Source organism: Ambystoma mexicanum, chromosome 10, assembly GCF_040938575.1.
Source record: "Ambystoma mexicanum isolate Mex_15411 chromosome 10, UKY_AmexF1_1, whole genome shotgun sequence".
NCBI classification, from domain to species: Eukaryota; Metazoa; Chordata; class Amphibia; order Caudata; family Ambystomatidae; genus Ambystoma; species Ambystoma mexicanum.
This window is the reverse complement of record NC_090932.1, coordinates 1,313,895,652-1,313,909,999: the sequence shown is the minus strand read 5'-3', so window position 1 is coordinate 1,313,909,999 and position 14,348 is coordinate 1,313,895,652. Positions and strand designations below refer to the sequence as shown.

Below are 14,348 nucleotides of genomic sequence, written 5' to 3'. Positions count from 1 at the left end.
TATAGGGCAATTCCCAAACCAAAAACACAAAATGCTAGTATGGACCAATTTTTTTGGTCAAAGGGGGTCACTTTTTTGGCACATATGGGGCCCGTTTGATAAGATACTTCACCTTGCAGATAGTTCTTTTGAGCAGTGTTACTGAATAAATATTCTTTAAAATGCAAAATTTGCATTACATTTGATCAAAAACCTCCCCCTTGGGTACTACTCAAACAGTCTGTCACAAAAGGAATAAATTGCCATTTGCAATTGTGGGCCACTTTTTCATTGGTGCCCAAGACAATTGTATGCCTCAGTCCTACATTGGTGGTAAAGTACCTCAATTTCCACAAATGTAAACAGTTGGTGAAAAGATTTGGAATATTTGAACATTGGAACCTTGGTTGGTGGGTGCCAAATTTTGATTTATCCAGTGAAATATATAATGAAACATAGCATTAAAGCACTTGTAACTGATGAACCTCGAGATTATTTGGAGTATTGTGCTGTCCTACCTTTAGCTAGAGTTTGGTGCGTTTTTAGTACAATGTGAGAAAGACTCTGCTTTTTTTGACAGTCTTTGTCTTTTCTAGGTTTTCCTACCGATGAGTGTGATCGAATGCTGGATAATATTGAGAAAATGATTATGACCCCACTATATAAATCTGTCTTTTGCCCGGACAATTCACAAGACGAACAGAAGGATCTTCTCGTTCAGAGACGAATACGGTAAGGGATAAGCAAGATGCCATACTGTACTTTGGGGTCAGTTTCTATGACATGAAATTAGAGATCATTCGGAGGAGCAGGCCAGAAAATGCACAAGTAGCTAGCACAGCACCAAGACAGAAGCAGCCTTCTTTAGCTGAACAATAAAGATGACTTTTTATGTGGTCTTTTCTGCATCTGGATTTCACTCAGTTATACGGCACACAAACTTATATAATAATAATAATAATGTAGTTCTTATATAGCGCTACACACCCATAGCTATCAGAGCGCTGAAATAACATAAGACATTATTATCCCACATAGTGGTAGTCAAATTATCGACCTCAGAAGGATGAAAAGGGGAGTTGACCATGCCAGGATTCGAACCTGCCAAGGCATGCTGCACACAGATATCAGGGGGCCAGTGCTTAGCTCACTGTGTTATCTGACCAGCTATAATGAGCCGGCACTGTTCCCTCACACCACCCAAACACTTGCCAGGCAGTGGCGTCTCTGGGCTTTGGCCAGAGGAGGGCGGCCCCCCCTTTCATAATGCCTGGCTACCCTTCAGGCACCAATGGAGTGTGCAGTTGGAGGCCAGATGATGAGTATCGCATCATGATGAGTTCCTTTTTGGTCCACTGAAGTAAGATGAAATCTGCGCACATTGTACTTAATGTGGGCTGCACTATGTCTATTTAGCTATATATTTTCTATATAGCGCCAATCACCTGGAGGCCTCAAAGTGCTGACAAGACAGACTGAACATTGAACATGCAAGAGTGGAAGCTGTTAAGCTGTGAATTCCTGAGGATTTACCTTGAACAAAGAGAAAGTTTTTCAGACACTTTTTGAAATTGGACATAGATGGTATTGTCCTCAGCAAGATAGGAAGCGCATTCCACTTCACAGGGGCCAAACATCAAAGCTGGTACCTCCAAGCCTTTTTAGAGTCAAACGCGTGCATGCCAGGATTCCATTTTTATTAGATTGCAAGGCTCGTTTTATGGGAGCTTCTTGAACGTGTCAGCATTGGCACACGGGCATTTGTGCACAAGGGAGCCTGCCTTATGCTGTATTATTTGCTCTACCGGGAGCCCGTGTAGGTTCTGGCCTGCCTTTAATACATGCGCTCTCTTCTCGAGATCACATACCGCACGCACCGCTCCATTCTGCATGGTTTGTATTTTCTATGTTTGCCTGTGAGGTGCTGACCATAAGGCTGTTGCAGTAGTCGAGCTTTAGCATTAACAGTGGCATAGGCCACTAATGCCCTATTCTGCTCGCACAGTTATGGTCTTATCTGCCACAGCAGTTTGTTCATGTATGAGTCTTGGTAGACTCCCATCATTTTGACGTGCTGGGTCACAGGAATGTTGTTACCTACAATTGGATAGTGACTGTATTGTGGATCCTTGTGTTTTAACCTTGCACCATTTCCAATAATTAGCAGCTTGGTTTTCTCGTTATTAAGGGCTAACGAGTTTTGCGCCATCCATGACTGAATTGCTGAGAAGATCTGGTTCATTCTTTCCACATCTGTGGGGTAAACCCCCGAGAGTTCAATATGAATCAGCGTGTCATCTGCATAGTTGGTGAATTGCACACCCTGACTGCCCAGTAGGTCACACAGGGACCTGGTGTAGGTATTGAACAGCAAGACAGAGAGACATGATCCCTGTGGCACGCCGCAGGTCAGAAGTATCGGAGAGGATTGATTGTAATTTTTTGTTACTCTTGCTTGTCTTGCTCCAAGAAAGAATTGGAACCATTTAACAACGGTGTTGGTTAACCAGCATCTCCTCATCCACCAGGTCAAATGCGGCTGACCGGTCTAGCAGGAGCAGCAGCACAGTGTGGCCTTTGTCCACAGTTTTAACAATATTAGATTTTAGATCCAGTAGTTCTGTTTCCGTCCCATGCTTGGAAGGAAATCCTGACTGTCCTGGACCCAGTAGTTTGTGTTGCTCAGCATAATCACAGTACTGAAGAGGGGCAGCTTTGTCAATAATTTTCAACAGAAATGCTACAATGGGTGTTGGTCGGAAATTGACCCTACGGCTGGATCCAGGTTATCTTTTTATGGAAGAGGAGAAATACAATATTTCAGCAGGTCTGTGGGAACCTGGGCTTCAGAGAAGGACCTGTTCATATTTTTTGTCACCCAAGGAAGCAGTGGGAGGAGATAGTCTTTGAACAATGATCACCTTTACACAAGACTGGTTTTAAAGCTTGCACGATGTTTTGAACCTCAGACTCTGATATTTCTTTGAAAGAAAAGGGTGTTGCAGGGTCAGAGGGTTTTTCCGTGGCAGTCAGTGATTGGGGTTCAGTAGCTTTCTCCCCTAGCAATGAGACACGTTAAGTAATAGCAATCCGGTGGCATTCATCATTCACCTTCAAACAATAGTTCGTAGTTTTTCCCTTTAATTCATGTTGAATGGAGAAGAGCTCACGTGAGCTAGGTTTGGCGGTGGTAATTCGGTCATTGAAGGTCATATGCTTGGCTGTTAGAATAGCATTTTTATATTTTTTGACAGCTGTTTTGTATGCTGCAAGTGTGGAGTTAGAGGGGTTCTTTTTCCAGCTCCGTTCGGCTGTGCGTTTATTTCCCGAGAGCAATTATCTCAGTATTGGACCAGTAGTTGTGTTTTGATACTTTTTTCAAGAGTGCTGTTAGAACAGTTTTTCGGACGTCCAACTAAGGGCTTAGTAAAACCATTCAACTGAGACGTACAAGAATCCACTCTTAGTATAAGGCTTTATCACCTGAGTTCATGGTAGTGTAGACAGAGCAGCCAGGCTTCTCTTAAGAGGGAGAGAGGGCTGTAGAATCAGTACAATGAAATTGTAATACACATATGATCCAAGGAAACACAAACATTTTCTATTGTACAAATAAATGGTTTATTTAAATACAAGTAGGCCCAGATACATCTTGGGGGAAATAAGTACTATCACATTATATATAACCACAATTATAAAAACACAACACTATGCTTGAAGGTGCACAGACCAAAGCATATAACCTTGTTTCGAACACCTAACAGTAGTTCTGGGGAAATCAAATCCAATAGTTACTTTTAGATTACTTTCAGTTATACCAAGGTTGCAGACTCTCGGCAAGAAATCACATAGTAATATCAACTGGACAATATACTTTGCAGAATAGTGACACACTTATTCTAGGAACAGTAAAAACCTATAACTTCTTTTGGGATAACAGTGTTTTGCTTTTTCTTGGTCACGTGGGGAGACCTCGAACTTACGTTCCCCTGACCCTTGCAAAATCAGTTATTGGACTCAGGTAGGCAAAGAATTACACATAAAACACTGGTTATAATGATGATATAAATGGCTCATTATAGGCCCTTTATTTACTCATAACATACACGAAGAAAGAAAAACACATTGTTATAAATAAACATAGAAAAATAGCATCACAGTTAGGATAGTTGCAGAAGACGCCTTCATCTCGGCCACCACAACACTGCTTAGTCCCAGAGCTGGTAGGCAAAGAGATCACACAGCCCATGAAAACATAGGCTTTCATTGCTCTTTCATTGCTGTAATGTAAAATGAATGTCCAAGATGGCCGCGCATCAGTGCCATATTTTCTTTGCTCATTCTTGCATACGCACTCCACTCCACCCCTTGGGCATTCAACTACCATAACCAAATGGTCGAAAGGAAGGTTCCCAGAACCCGCAAAACAAATGCCATAAATTTGGAATACATGATATACAACAACAACAACAAACTAAAACAGCAAAAATAGCAAAAACCCAAACCAAAGCAGAACGTAATGCTTCGGGAATCCAGGAAAACATTTGGCCCCACCAGTGCCCATCTTTTTCCTGTCTCACTCTGACAACCAGAACTTTCAACTCATTAATATTACCCTCAATAGAACGGGAACGATCTTCCAAAACAAAACAACACATCCCTTCTGTGGCGTTACACTCCAAATTATGCTTCAAAAACAGATAAACAGTAGCTGCCCTATTTTGCAAAATAGCCTTCCTAAAATTATTTTCATCTAACAATAGCTCAGTTAAAGCCTGCAAAGTCTCGTTAAGCACTTTGACTACCAAGCAAGCTAGTTTGATCATGGTTTTATAACCCCCAGCTGCTACGCCCCAAATCCCAACTAATGTAACAGCTAACGCCAAAACTTCAGTTTCAGACAACAAATGGACATCAGAATTACAATCAGGCTCTAGGGCGGTGTAGGAGCGGATCGCATAGACCGCCGAGTACCAGGACGTAAGGGGAGCAGCATCAAGCCAAGGCGTGTTAAAGTGCAAGGACCACCCGAAATATTAACAGGGATATATGAATAGGTAAAATTCCCGCAGGAGAATAACCAACCCGCAGGACGTTTCACATTGTTCAGGTGGCTGGCAGTAAGAATAGTAAATTTACACCACATATTGTTAGAAACATCAATACAAACGGAGGTCGGTCGCGCACACAAGCACCGCTTAAAATCCGTTTTCTTCTCATTTTGGTTTAAGGTCAGTTGTTGACATTTACCGACAAAGTTTAGATCACAAGTCATTTGATGGCAGACATCAGCAGGAGCAATATTGTAAGTAATGATGCTTGTCATATTTCTCCATTTGCAATCCGTGTCCGCACAGAACTTACAATATTCATACACTGAAAAGGAACTTTGTATATCGGAATTCTCAACCAAGGGATCCTTATGCAAGACCCTGTGCCTTAGCACCGGGACAGGTGTCGGTATCGCCACAAGGCAGGTGGAAACTAAAGTCGCTGAGTCATGCACATCCAATATACAGAAATGTGAAATGTTCAAGACCAGTCGAGCCAGGTAAACCCATATATCCTCAGTCTGCCCGACGAGGGCGGGATAGTTATTTTGCACCACGGACATAGAAATTACAGAAAGGGGCAAGGCATTATGCTTTTGTCCTCGCCGTTTCCTGAAGGCACTGCGATATGCCAATTCCCTGACTCCATTAGCAGAATGGAGACGCTTGCCAGTTTTTCCAGCATGTTTACGGACCCTCCCCTCATCAGCACACTCAGGATCTATAAATCAAGAATCATAAACAAGATATCAGCTTAGTACATCATTCACGCAAATAGCATTTGACAGCGGGAATATGTGTCCATTTCCTTTTCCCAAGTTCCATTACGAGAACCACTTGATCTTCTCCTCCTGCAATCACATCTGCCGGGACAGGCGGACCATTAGGTTTTTCGACCCATACCTTGGCACTTGGAACCATTGCATCTGATGAGACAAAACCCTTGTGCCCATGAATAGTTAATACCGTGGGTGGCGCTCCTTTCCTTGCCATCGATCATTTTATAGGTACCAATATCAATTGGGCCACTCGATCTCCCTTATGTATAGGCAACATATTATCTCCACTGTTGATGAGAATAACCTTAATTTCTCCCTGGTAATCTGCATCCACAATCCCTACCAACACCTGAATGCCTTTCAGGGCTAGTCCAGATCTAGGGGCAATTACTCCCATATTTTCAGATGGAATTTGCACCCCGATTCCTGTAGCAATCACAATAATGCCTCTGGGTTCAAGTCGGATTTCTTCCCTTGCATGCAAATCCGCCCCAGCTGACTCAGGATTGGCACGATAAGGAGCTAACGCTCCAGGAGACATTTCCCAATACAACAGAGTTCCCACAGCTTTATTGGTTCTGAAATGTAAGGCTGGCGTTAACATGCGCATTAATGGAGTCTCACTGTTCGCAGTGGGATGGTTATTAAGTATTTGCACAGCGTCTTAGCACACATTCTCGCCACCCTTTCAAGGTACCCTCACCAGTTTTGCACAACTCAATTAACCCTGAAGCTTCAGAGTGATGGGGCAATGAAAGATCCATTTGATTCCTTTTTCCTGACAATAGTCTAAAACGAACTTTCCCTTAAAGTGGGACCCATTGTCACTTTGAATCTGTAAGGGAATACCACAATACACAGCCACTTGATCTAATAATTTAATTGTGTTCAATTGGGTGGCTCTTTTACATGGCAATACCATTAAGTAACCAGAATATGTGTCCACAATGGTACACAGATGTACACACATATTGACATCCTCGGCTAATGGGCATGGGGCCGATCTAATCGATCTGCCAAATCTGTCCGGGCAATTTACCCTGCCTCAACATGCCGTGGATTATGTGCAGAATTGATCTTTGCTTCTGATGTTGACACATGGGACATTGAAAAATCACAGTTTTTACCATGTCTAATGGAAGGCTGATTCCCCTGTCTTGCGCCCACCTGATAGTAGCTTACTCTCCGAGATGTCCACTCTTCTGGTGGGCCCATTTAACAATCCCCTCCAAATCCTCCTCCTCAGCCTTTGTGTCCATGACCGAAATGTTGGCATGTTCGCCTGCAACGGAATTGAACCATTATTCTAATGAATCTGATGCACACTGTGCGTCTACATGATACACAGTTACTGTAGTATGCATTAGCATCTCAGCAATGTCTTGCCACAATTCTTTTCCTCATACTTCTTTAGCATGAATCTTCCATCCATTCTTCTGCTAAGGAGGTAGCCACACAACTAACCCATTTGCAATGGACCACAAGTCCTCCGTATAAATGTGACAACTCCCGGGCGTCTCCTGTTTCAAATCCTGGTACACAGCATACAATTCTGCAAATTGGCTACTCTTCCCTTTGCCAGAGGTGGTTAACACCTTTTTCAACCTGGGATTATATGCTACAGCTTTCCATTGTCGCTCAAAATTCTCACATATTTGGTTGAACGATCAGCAAGCCAGGCATGTTCAGCTTGCTCGCTCGATAATTCTCTGTATGGGATTCCACATTTGACTGGAGATTCACCTATCGTTATCTCTCCTGCAGGCTCCAGATCCATTAGCGGAACGAACCCCCGCAACTTGCTCGTGTAATTTTGCCACTCCCCCCTTTCATGTCTTGGCACTATCTTGAATGTACCATTTCCATCTGATGATACTGGTCTCCTGTGCATGCCCAAATCAATGTCGTTTAGGGGAGCTCAGTACCCACTTCATGTGGTATTTCCAGTCGGATCAATACATCATGACTCGCCACCATTTTCCCGTATCCATAGTGCCCAATAACAGGCTAACAATTGCTTCTCAAACTGAGTATATCTGTCATCAGCTTCAGGTAACTTCCGACTCCAAAATCCTAAAGGCAACCACTTCCTGTCCTGTATTTGCCACAAACTCCAGTTGGCATAGACATCCTGCACTGATGCATTGAGTTCCACCTCCCCATCTCTCAACAGCCATAAATCAAGCACTTTCTGAATAGAGTTTTTGGCTAATTGGAACGCTTTATCTTGCTCCACACCCCATTCAAAATCGACTTTCTTGCGTGTTACTTTGTAAAGGGGTGCCAAAATCTGCCCTAAATGTGGTATATGTTGTCTCCAGAATCCGAATTGCCCAATAAACCGCTGAGCTTGTTTCTTAGTCCTCGGAGGCGAAAACCTGAGGATCTTTTGTTTGGCTTTTGATACCATTTCACGATGTCCATTATGCCACTGAATTCCCAGACAAATCTCTGTCTCTGCTGGACCTAGGGTATTAGTCTCATTAATATCCCACCCTTCCTTCCGTAAACTGTCCATGATAAGATATAGGTGCGTTTGCACACTATGCTCCTCTTTCCCTTGCATCAATACATCGTCAATGTAATGTACGATCTGCACATCCGGCTTGCACAGGATTTTTTCCAAATGTTCTGCCACCAGCCGGTGACAGATTGTCAGATTATGCATGTAACCCATTGGTAAATGCTGGAACGTGTACTGCCTGCGATTCCAGGAAAATGCAAACTGCTCTTGACATTAATCAGCAATCGGTACGGTGAAGAAGGCATTAGCCAAGTCTAACACCGCATACCAAGTTCCCTCAAATTTCTGTACATTTTCAATCAAAGTCACTGCGTCAGGGATTGCCGGTATTAGCAGAGGAGTATGTTTATTCAACTCACGATAATCAACAGTCATCCTGTAGCTCCCGTCCGGCTTCTTAACAGGCCAGATCCGATTGTTCCAGGCCGTGGTCACGGGACTCAACACGCCGGTTTCTACATACCCTTTAATGGTTTCTGAAATCCCCTTCTGTGCTCTGGGTATCCAATATTGTTTCATGGACACTCTTTTGGTGGCTATTGGAACCTGCACCGGGGGCATCTTCAATTGTCCTACCACCACAGCGGTGCATGTGAACGCACCTACACCAAACTGATAAAGTTTACATCCCAATCCAAGCGTCAACCCTTCTAGAATATCAAATCCAATAATGTATTTGGGGATCGGAACTACTACTACCTGATAAGCGTCCCTTGAGATTTTCATATCAATTTTTGTTTGGACGGCAGGGGTCTCTTTGCCCCCTAACCCTGTTACTGTAAAATGTCGTCCTTAAACCTTGAAGGATTTCCATGTATCAAAGAGGCCTCTGCCCGGTATCAATTAAGGCGTTCATCTCCTGTATGTTTCCTGACTGTCAAAATAATTTTACTTTTACGTGAGGCCTTCTGTCTACCTTCATTTGGGCAGTTTGACCATCATCCTATTTGTATTTTGAGTATGTGTGTTTGGATTCCATTTCCACCATTACACTCACCATTTTCCTCAGGTCTGCATAAATCAGCTGGGTTTGCTTGGACATAGCTGGTGACTCATCATCTCCCTTCTCTAGAGGCGGTGCAAAACAATCCTCCTCCCTCTTGGGCTTATGTATGTCTTGTTGCTTCACTTGTTTATAACGCTCCTTCCCATCTAGACCCCGCTTTTTATACAATTGATACATTTCCTGTGTCTCAATCCCATCAATATCTTCCCGCGGCACTCCATCCTTCAGGAAAACTAAAAACATATCCTTTCTGGAAACGCAAAAATCTCTGCTATCAAACCTCTTCCCAGGAGTGCGTTTTTCTCTTCGCCCTTCCCTCTCTCACTCCCGTGGTTGTTTCTCCGCCTTTTCCCATTCTCCTAGATCCGCCAATTGCCTAATACCATCCACTACCTCATCCGTTATTTTACCAGTCATTCCTACTAATAGGGTCATTATGACATTCTTATATGCCAGGGAGGCAGTTCGAGTAATGGTATTTCGAAGGGATTGTGTCCTCCGACGTATTCCTCATCTTAGGATATATCCTTCCAGCTCTGCTGGCCTCGGAAAATTTCTTCTCTAGAGGGCGCTGCGCGTCGACGTCCCTCGAGTCGATGTCCCTCGACAGCCGCCGTATCGACGCTCGACGTCATCCTGCCTATAAAGGCCGCGCGCAGCGTCCGTTGCTCAGTTCCGTTTTTCCGCGCTTACTCAGTGCCTCGGAATACCGTTGCTCAGTTCTTAGTCAGATTAATCCTATTTACCTCGAGTTATTCGATCCATACTCGATGGCTTCCTCGTCGGAACCGACAACTCCTCGATCCGGCTTCAAAAAATGTCGAGATTGTGGGAAAAAGATGTCGTTGACCGATCCTCACAGAAATTGTCTGTGGTGCTTGGGAGCTGAACACCATTGTTCGGAATGCGAGGACTGTATGTCCATGACAGCTAAGGCCCTGAAGGAGCGTAGGGGGAAGCTGGAGAAAGGTAAGACTTTCAAAGCTTCTTCTTCGTCGACGAAGTCGAGACATTCGTCTCCTCGTCACCATTCGCGCTCCAGGTCTCGGAGTGGGTCTCATCACTCCTCGAGATCGAAGCACTCGAAGAGGAGGCGTCGAAGATCCCCTTCTCCGTCTTCCTCTTCCTCTGTTTCGCCAAAAAGAATCCCTTGCCCCACGAAACATAGTTCCCGGGCTGAATGGGAGGAATTCCGAAAGAATATGATGAGCGTCTTCGAGAAAGCGGCCTCGACCCCCTCGAAGACTGCCGAGAGCGATGCTCTGGTCGAAAGACCCGAAGGTCAAAAACGCCGCAAGTCGCAGTACCCGGCGAAAGAAACCTCTCGAGCGCGTTTCGAACCCTCGAGCAGGACTATGACCTCCAAACCTTCCTCGAAGGTTCCGTCGACGCCATCGATGAAGGTCCCGTCGAGGTCGATGTCTTCGACGCCGTTGTCGAGGGGACCTTCGACACACGGGTCGACGCCAAGGAAAGTCACGGTGACCACACATCCAGTGACTATCCCCAGGCCCTCGACGTCGATGGCGTCGATATTGTCGAGTAGAATTCCAATTCTGTCGAGGTCCTCGAGGCCTCCACCTCTGTTTTCGACGCCACGCTCGAAGCCTTCGACGTCGACGACATCGACGTTTTCGAGGCCAATAATGACAAGTTCGGCACCCTCTGCCTTGGAAATGGGATTTACTCCCTTTATGAGTTCAGAACAATTGAGAACTATATCCTCAATTTTAGAAGAGGGTGATTTGTCTGAACAAGACACATTTGAGTTACAGGGACCTGTAACCCCAGTTAGAGAGGAATTTTCCTCTGAAGAGCGCAGATTAAAGGATCTTCATGATTCTTTACATGAGGCAAGTGGGTTAGACACTTCCCCTGAGGTGGATTTTGCTAAACCAGACCCGGGGGAGCACGCTGAAACCCCCTACAGAGCCTTAATGGCCAGGATTACAGAGTTCATGGGGTGGTCTGCACCTTCACAATCTTTCCAGCAAGATGACCTCACGGATATTCTTGACAAAGGCCCACAAGAGGATCCTGTGGTGCCCTTTCATAAAGCTCTTCAGAGAAAGATCATGACAAACTGGGAAACCCCAGATGTAATACCAGCAGTAAATAAAAAACTGTCTGCAAAGTACAGGGTATCTTCCACAGATCCAGAGTTTTTGTCTAAACACCCATCCCCAGAAAGTCTGGTGGTACAAGCAGCATCCTCTACCGATGTCAAGACGGCTTATCCTACAGTCCCACAGGACAGGGACGATAAAAAATATGATGCTATGGCAAAGAAAGTCTTTTCAGCATGTAGCATGGCGTTAAAGTCTGTTAATGCTACTTGCACCCTTGCTAGGTTCAGCCATACACTTTGGGAGTGTGCTTCTACAGCGGCTGACTGCATCCCGGAGGGAGAAGAAAGGGATGCGTTCCTGAATATTATACAGGACGGTAAAGACGCTATGTGCGAATCCCTCCAGACGGGCATTGATTCGGCTGACAGTATCAGCAGAGCAATGGCGGCAAGTACATCAACCAGGAGATTCGCTTGGTTGAGAAAGTCGGGTTTTGCCCCAGATGTGCAAGCCAGGCTCTTGAACATGCCATTCGATGGCTCTTCTTTGTTCGGGAAAAAGGCGGATGACAGTTTAGAGAAACTGCAAACTTCAAAAGCTGCAGCAAAATCCCTAGGAGCTGCAATCCGTCAGACTCCTTTTCGTCCCACAGGAACCTCTGCGAGGGGCAAGTCCTTTCGCTTCTACTCCGCATTCGGAAGAGGTAGATGACGACCGGCTCAAAGGGGTCAAAGAAGAACTACCCGAGGTGGACGGGGTAGATATTCTAAAGCCGCAGCAACAGCAGGTGCCTCTTTACCATCGGCATCTGCATCAGCCGCCCCAAAACCACTCTGAGGACTCCCCTCACAGGACACCTGTAGGAGGCAGGTTGACTCAACATCTGACGGTATGGCAGGCTATCACGTCAGATGCTTGGGCATTGGAAACAGTCGCCCAAGGTTACTGCCTGCCTTTCCTACGTATACCTCAGAGTCATCCACCGGGGATCAGCTCTCAGAAAGCTCCAGATCCGCTCCTCTTGCAGGAAATTTTGGACCTGCTAGAGAAAGGTGCCATAGAACCGGTACCTGTAGCGGAGAAGGACAAGGGCTGGTACTCCCCTTACTTTCTCATTCCGAAGAAAGACGGAGGACTGAGACCCATCTTGGACTTGCGAGAATTGAACAAATTCCTCAGAAAAGACAAATTCAAGATGGTCACTCTTTCTCAGATCCTCCAGGCCCTTCAGTTTCAGGACTGGTTGGTATCTCTGGACCTTCAGGACGCTTATTTCCATGTGCCTATCCATCTCAAACACAGGAAATACCTGAGGTTCGCAATTGGCAACTCTCACTATCAATTTCGAGTACTGCCATTTGGGCTGACCTCCGCCCCGAGGGTCTTCACCAAGTTAATGTTGGTAGTGGCTGCAAGTCTAAGGAGGGAAGGGATTCACGTCTACCCCTACCTGGACGATTGGCTGATCAGGGCTGTTTCTCCGGAGCAAGCTCAGATCCAGCTAAATCACGTGTGCCATTTCCTTCACAGACTGGGCTTCTCCCTCAATTTAAAGAAGTCACAAATGATACCATCGCAGAGACTCCAGTTCATAGGAGCGATCCTGGATACTTCCCTGGGAAAAGCCTCGCCACCAGAGGTGAGGGCTCAAGATATTCTACAGATGGTTACCAAGTTCCAGCATGCCCAACGTCTCCCAGCCTTCGACTTTTTGAGTTTGCTAGGCCTCATGGCATCCTGCATTTTCCTTGTGCCAGAGGCTCGCCTGAGAATGAGATCCCTCCAGTGGGCACTGAGGACTCAGTGGTCACAATTCTCAGGGAGAATGACAGATCTTCTTCAGGTTCCCGGCAGGGTGGCTCGAGACCTTCAGTGGTGGGCCTGTCAGGAGAACATTCTGAAAGAAGAACAGTTTTGGCAACCCTGGCCGGAGATAACAGTAGTCACGGATGCCTCACTCACGGGGTGGGGAGCCCACGCCAACGACTTGACCATCAGCGGTCGTTGGTCTCCATCGGAGTCCAGACTACACATCAACCTGTTAGAGCTGAGAGCCATCAGACGCGCGTTGAAGGCTTTCCTGCCAGCTGTACAAGGGAAGAACGTCCTGATAATGACGGACAACACGGTGGCCATGCATTACCTCAACAAAAGAGGAGGCGTAGGATCACTACCCCTGTGCAGAGAGGCGATGCAGCTCTGGTTTTGGGCAATCCAAGAAGGAATCTCTCTATCGGCAGTTCACCTAGCCGGAAAGAAGAACTTGACAGCGGACGCTCTGAGCAGGCAGAACACAGTCTCCCACGAGTGGGAGCTAGCTCAGGAAGTCCTTCAAGAGATCTTCGCCCTTTGGGGAACCCCTCAGGTAGATCTGTTCGCCACCAGCCTAAACAGGAAATGCGACCTGTTCTGCTCAAGGGAATTTCCCCCGAGAGGAGCTCTGGGAGACGCGTTCATAGTGGACTGGGAGTTTCCGCTTCTGTACGCGTTCCCACCGGTCCCTGTCATTCCTCAAATGATCAGGAGGTTGAGAAGATTCCGGCGAACCATGATCCTAATTGCCCCGGATTGGGCCAGGAGAACGTGGTACCCGGACCTTCTAGACTTGTCCATCTGCCCTCCAATTCGACTTCCTCTCAGAGAGAACCTACTCTCACAGAAGGGAGGTCAGGTTCTCCATCCAGACATCAAAACCCTCAACCTTCACGCTTGGCTTCTGAACGGCTGAGGTACAAGGATTGGGACCTCCCTGATGATGTTATGGAGGTGTTGCTTTCGGCAAGGAGACCAGCAACAAAGTCTTTATACCGCTGCCGTTGGAACAGATTTTGCAGCTGGTGTAGAGAACAGAATATCGACCCATTTTCATGTGGTACACCAATGGTTTTGTCCTTCCTACTATATTTGGCAAATTCAGGCCTTCAAGTTGGCACCATTAAG

The 14,348-nt window shown here is 45.8% G+C and overlaps 1 protein-coding gene across 1 annotated transcript in view; it reads left to right on the top strand.

Annotated features, from left to right (window-relative positions):
- The window catches only part of LOC138492304 (rab5 GDP/GTP exchange factor-like), a 664,850-nt gene that overhangs the window by 364,181 nt on the left and 286,321 nt on the right, over positions 1–14,348 (top strand). Inside the window, exon 6 of the mRNA XM_069619350.1 lies at positions 576–711. Within this exon, the coding sequence (XP_069475451.1) occupies positions 576–711 (136 nt within the window). The remainder of the gene's footprint in view (positions 1–575; positions 712–14,348) is intronic.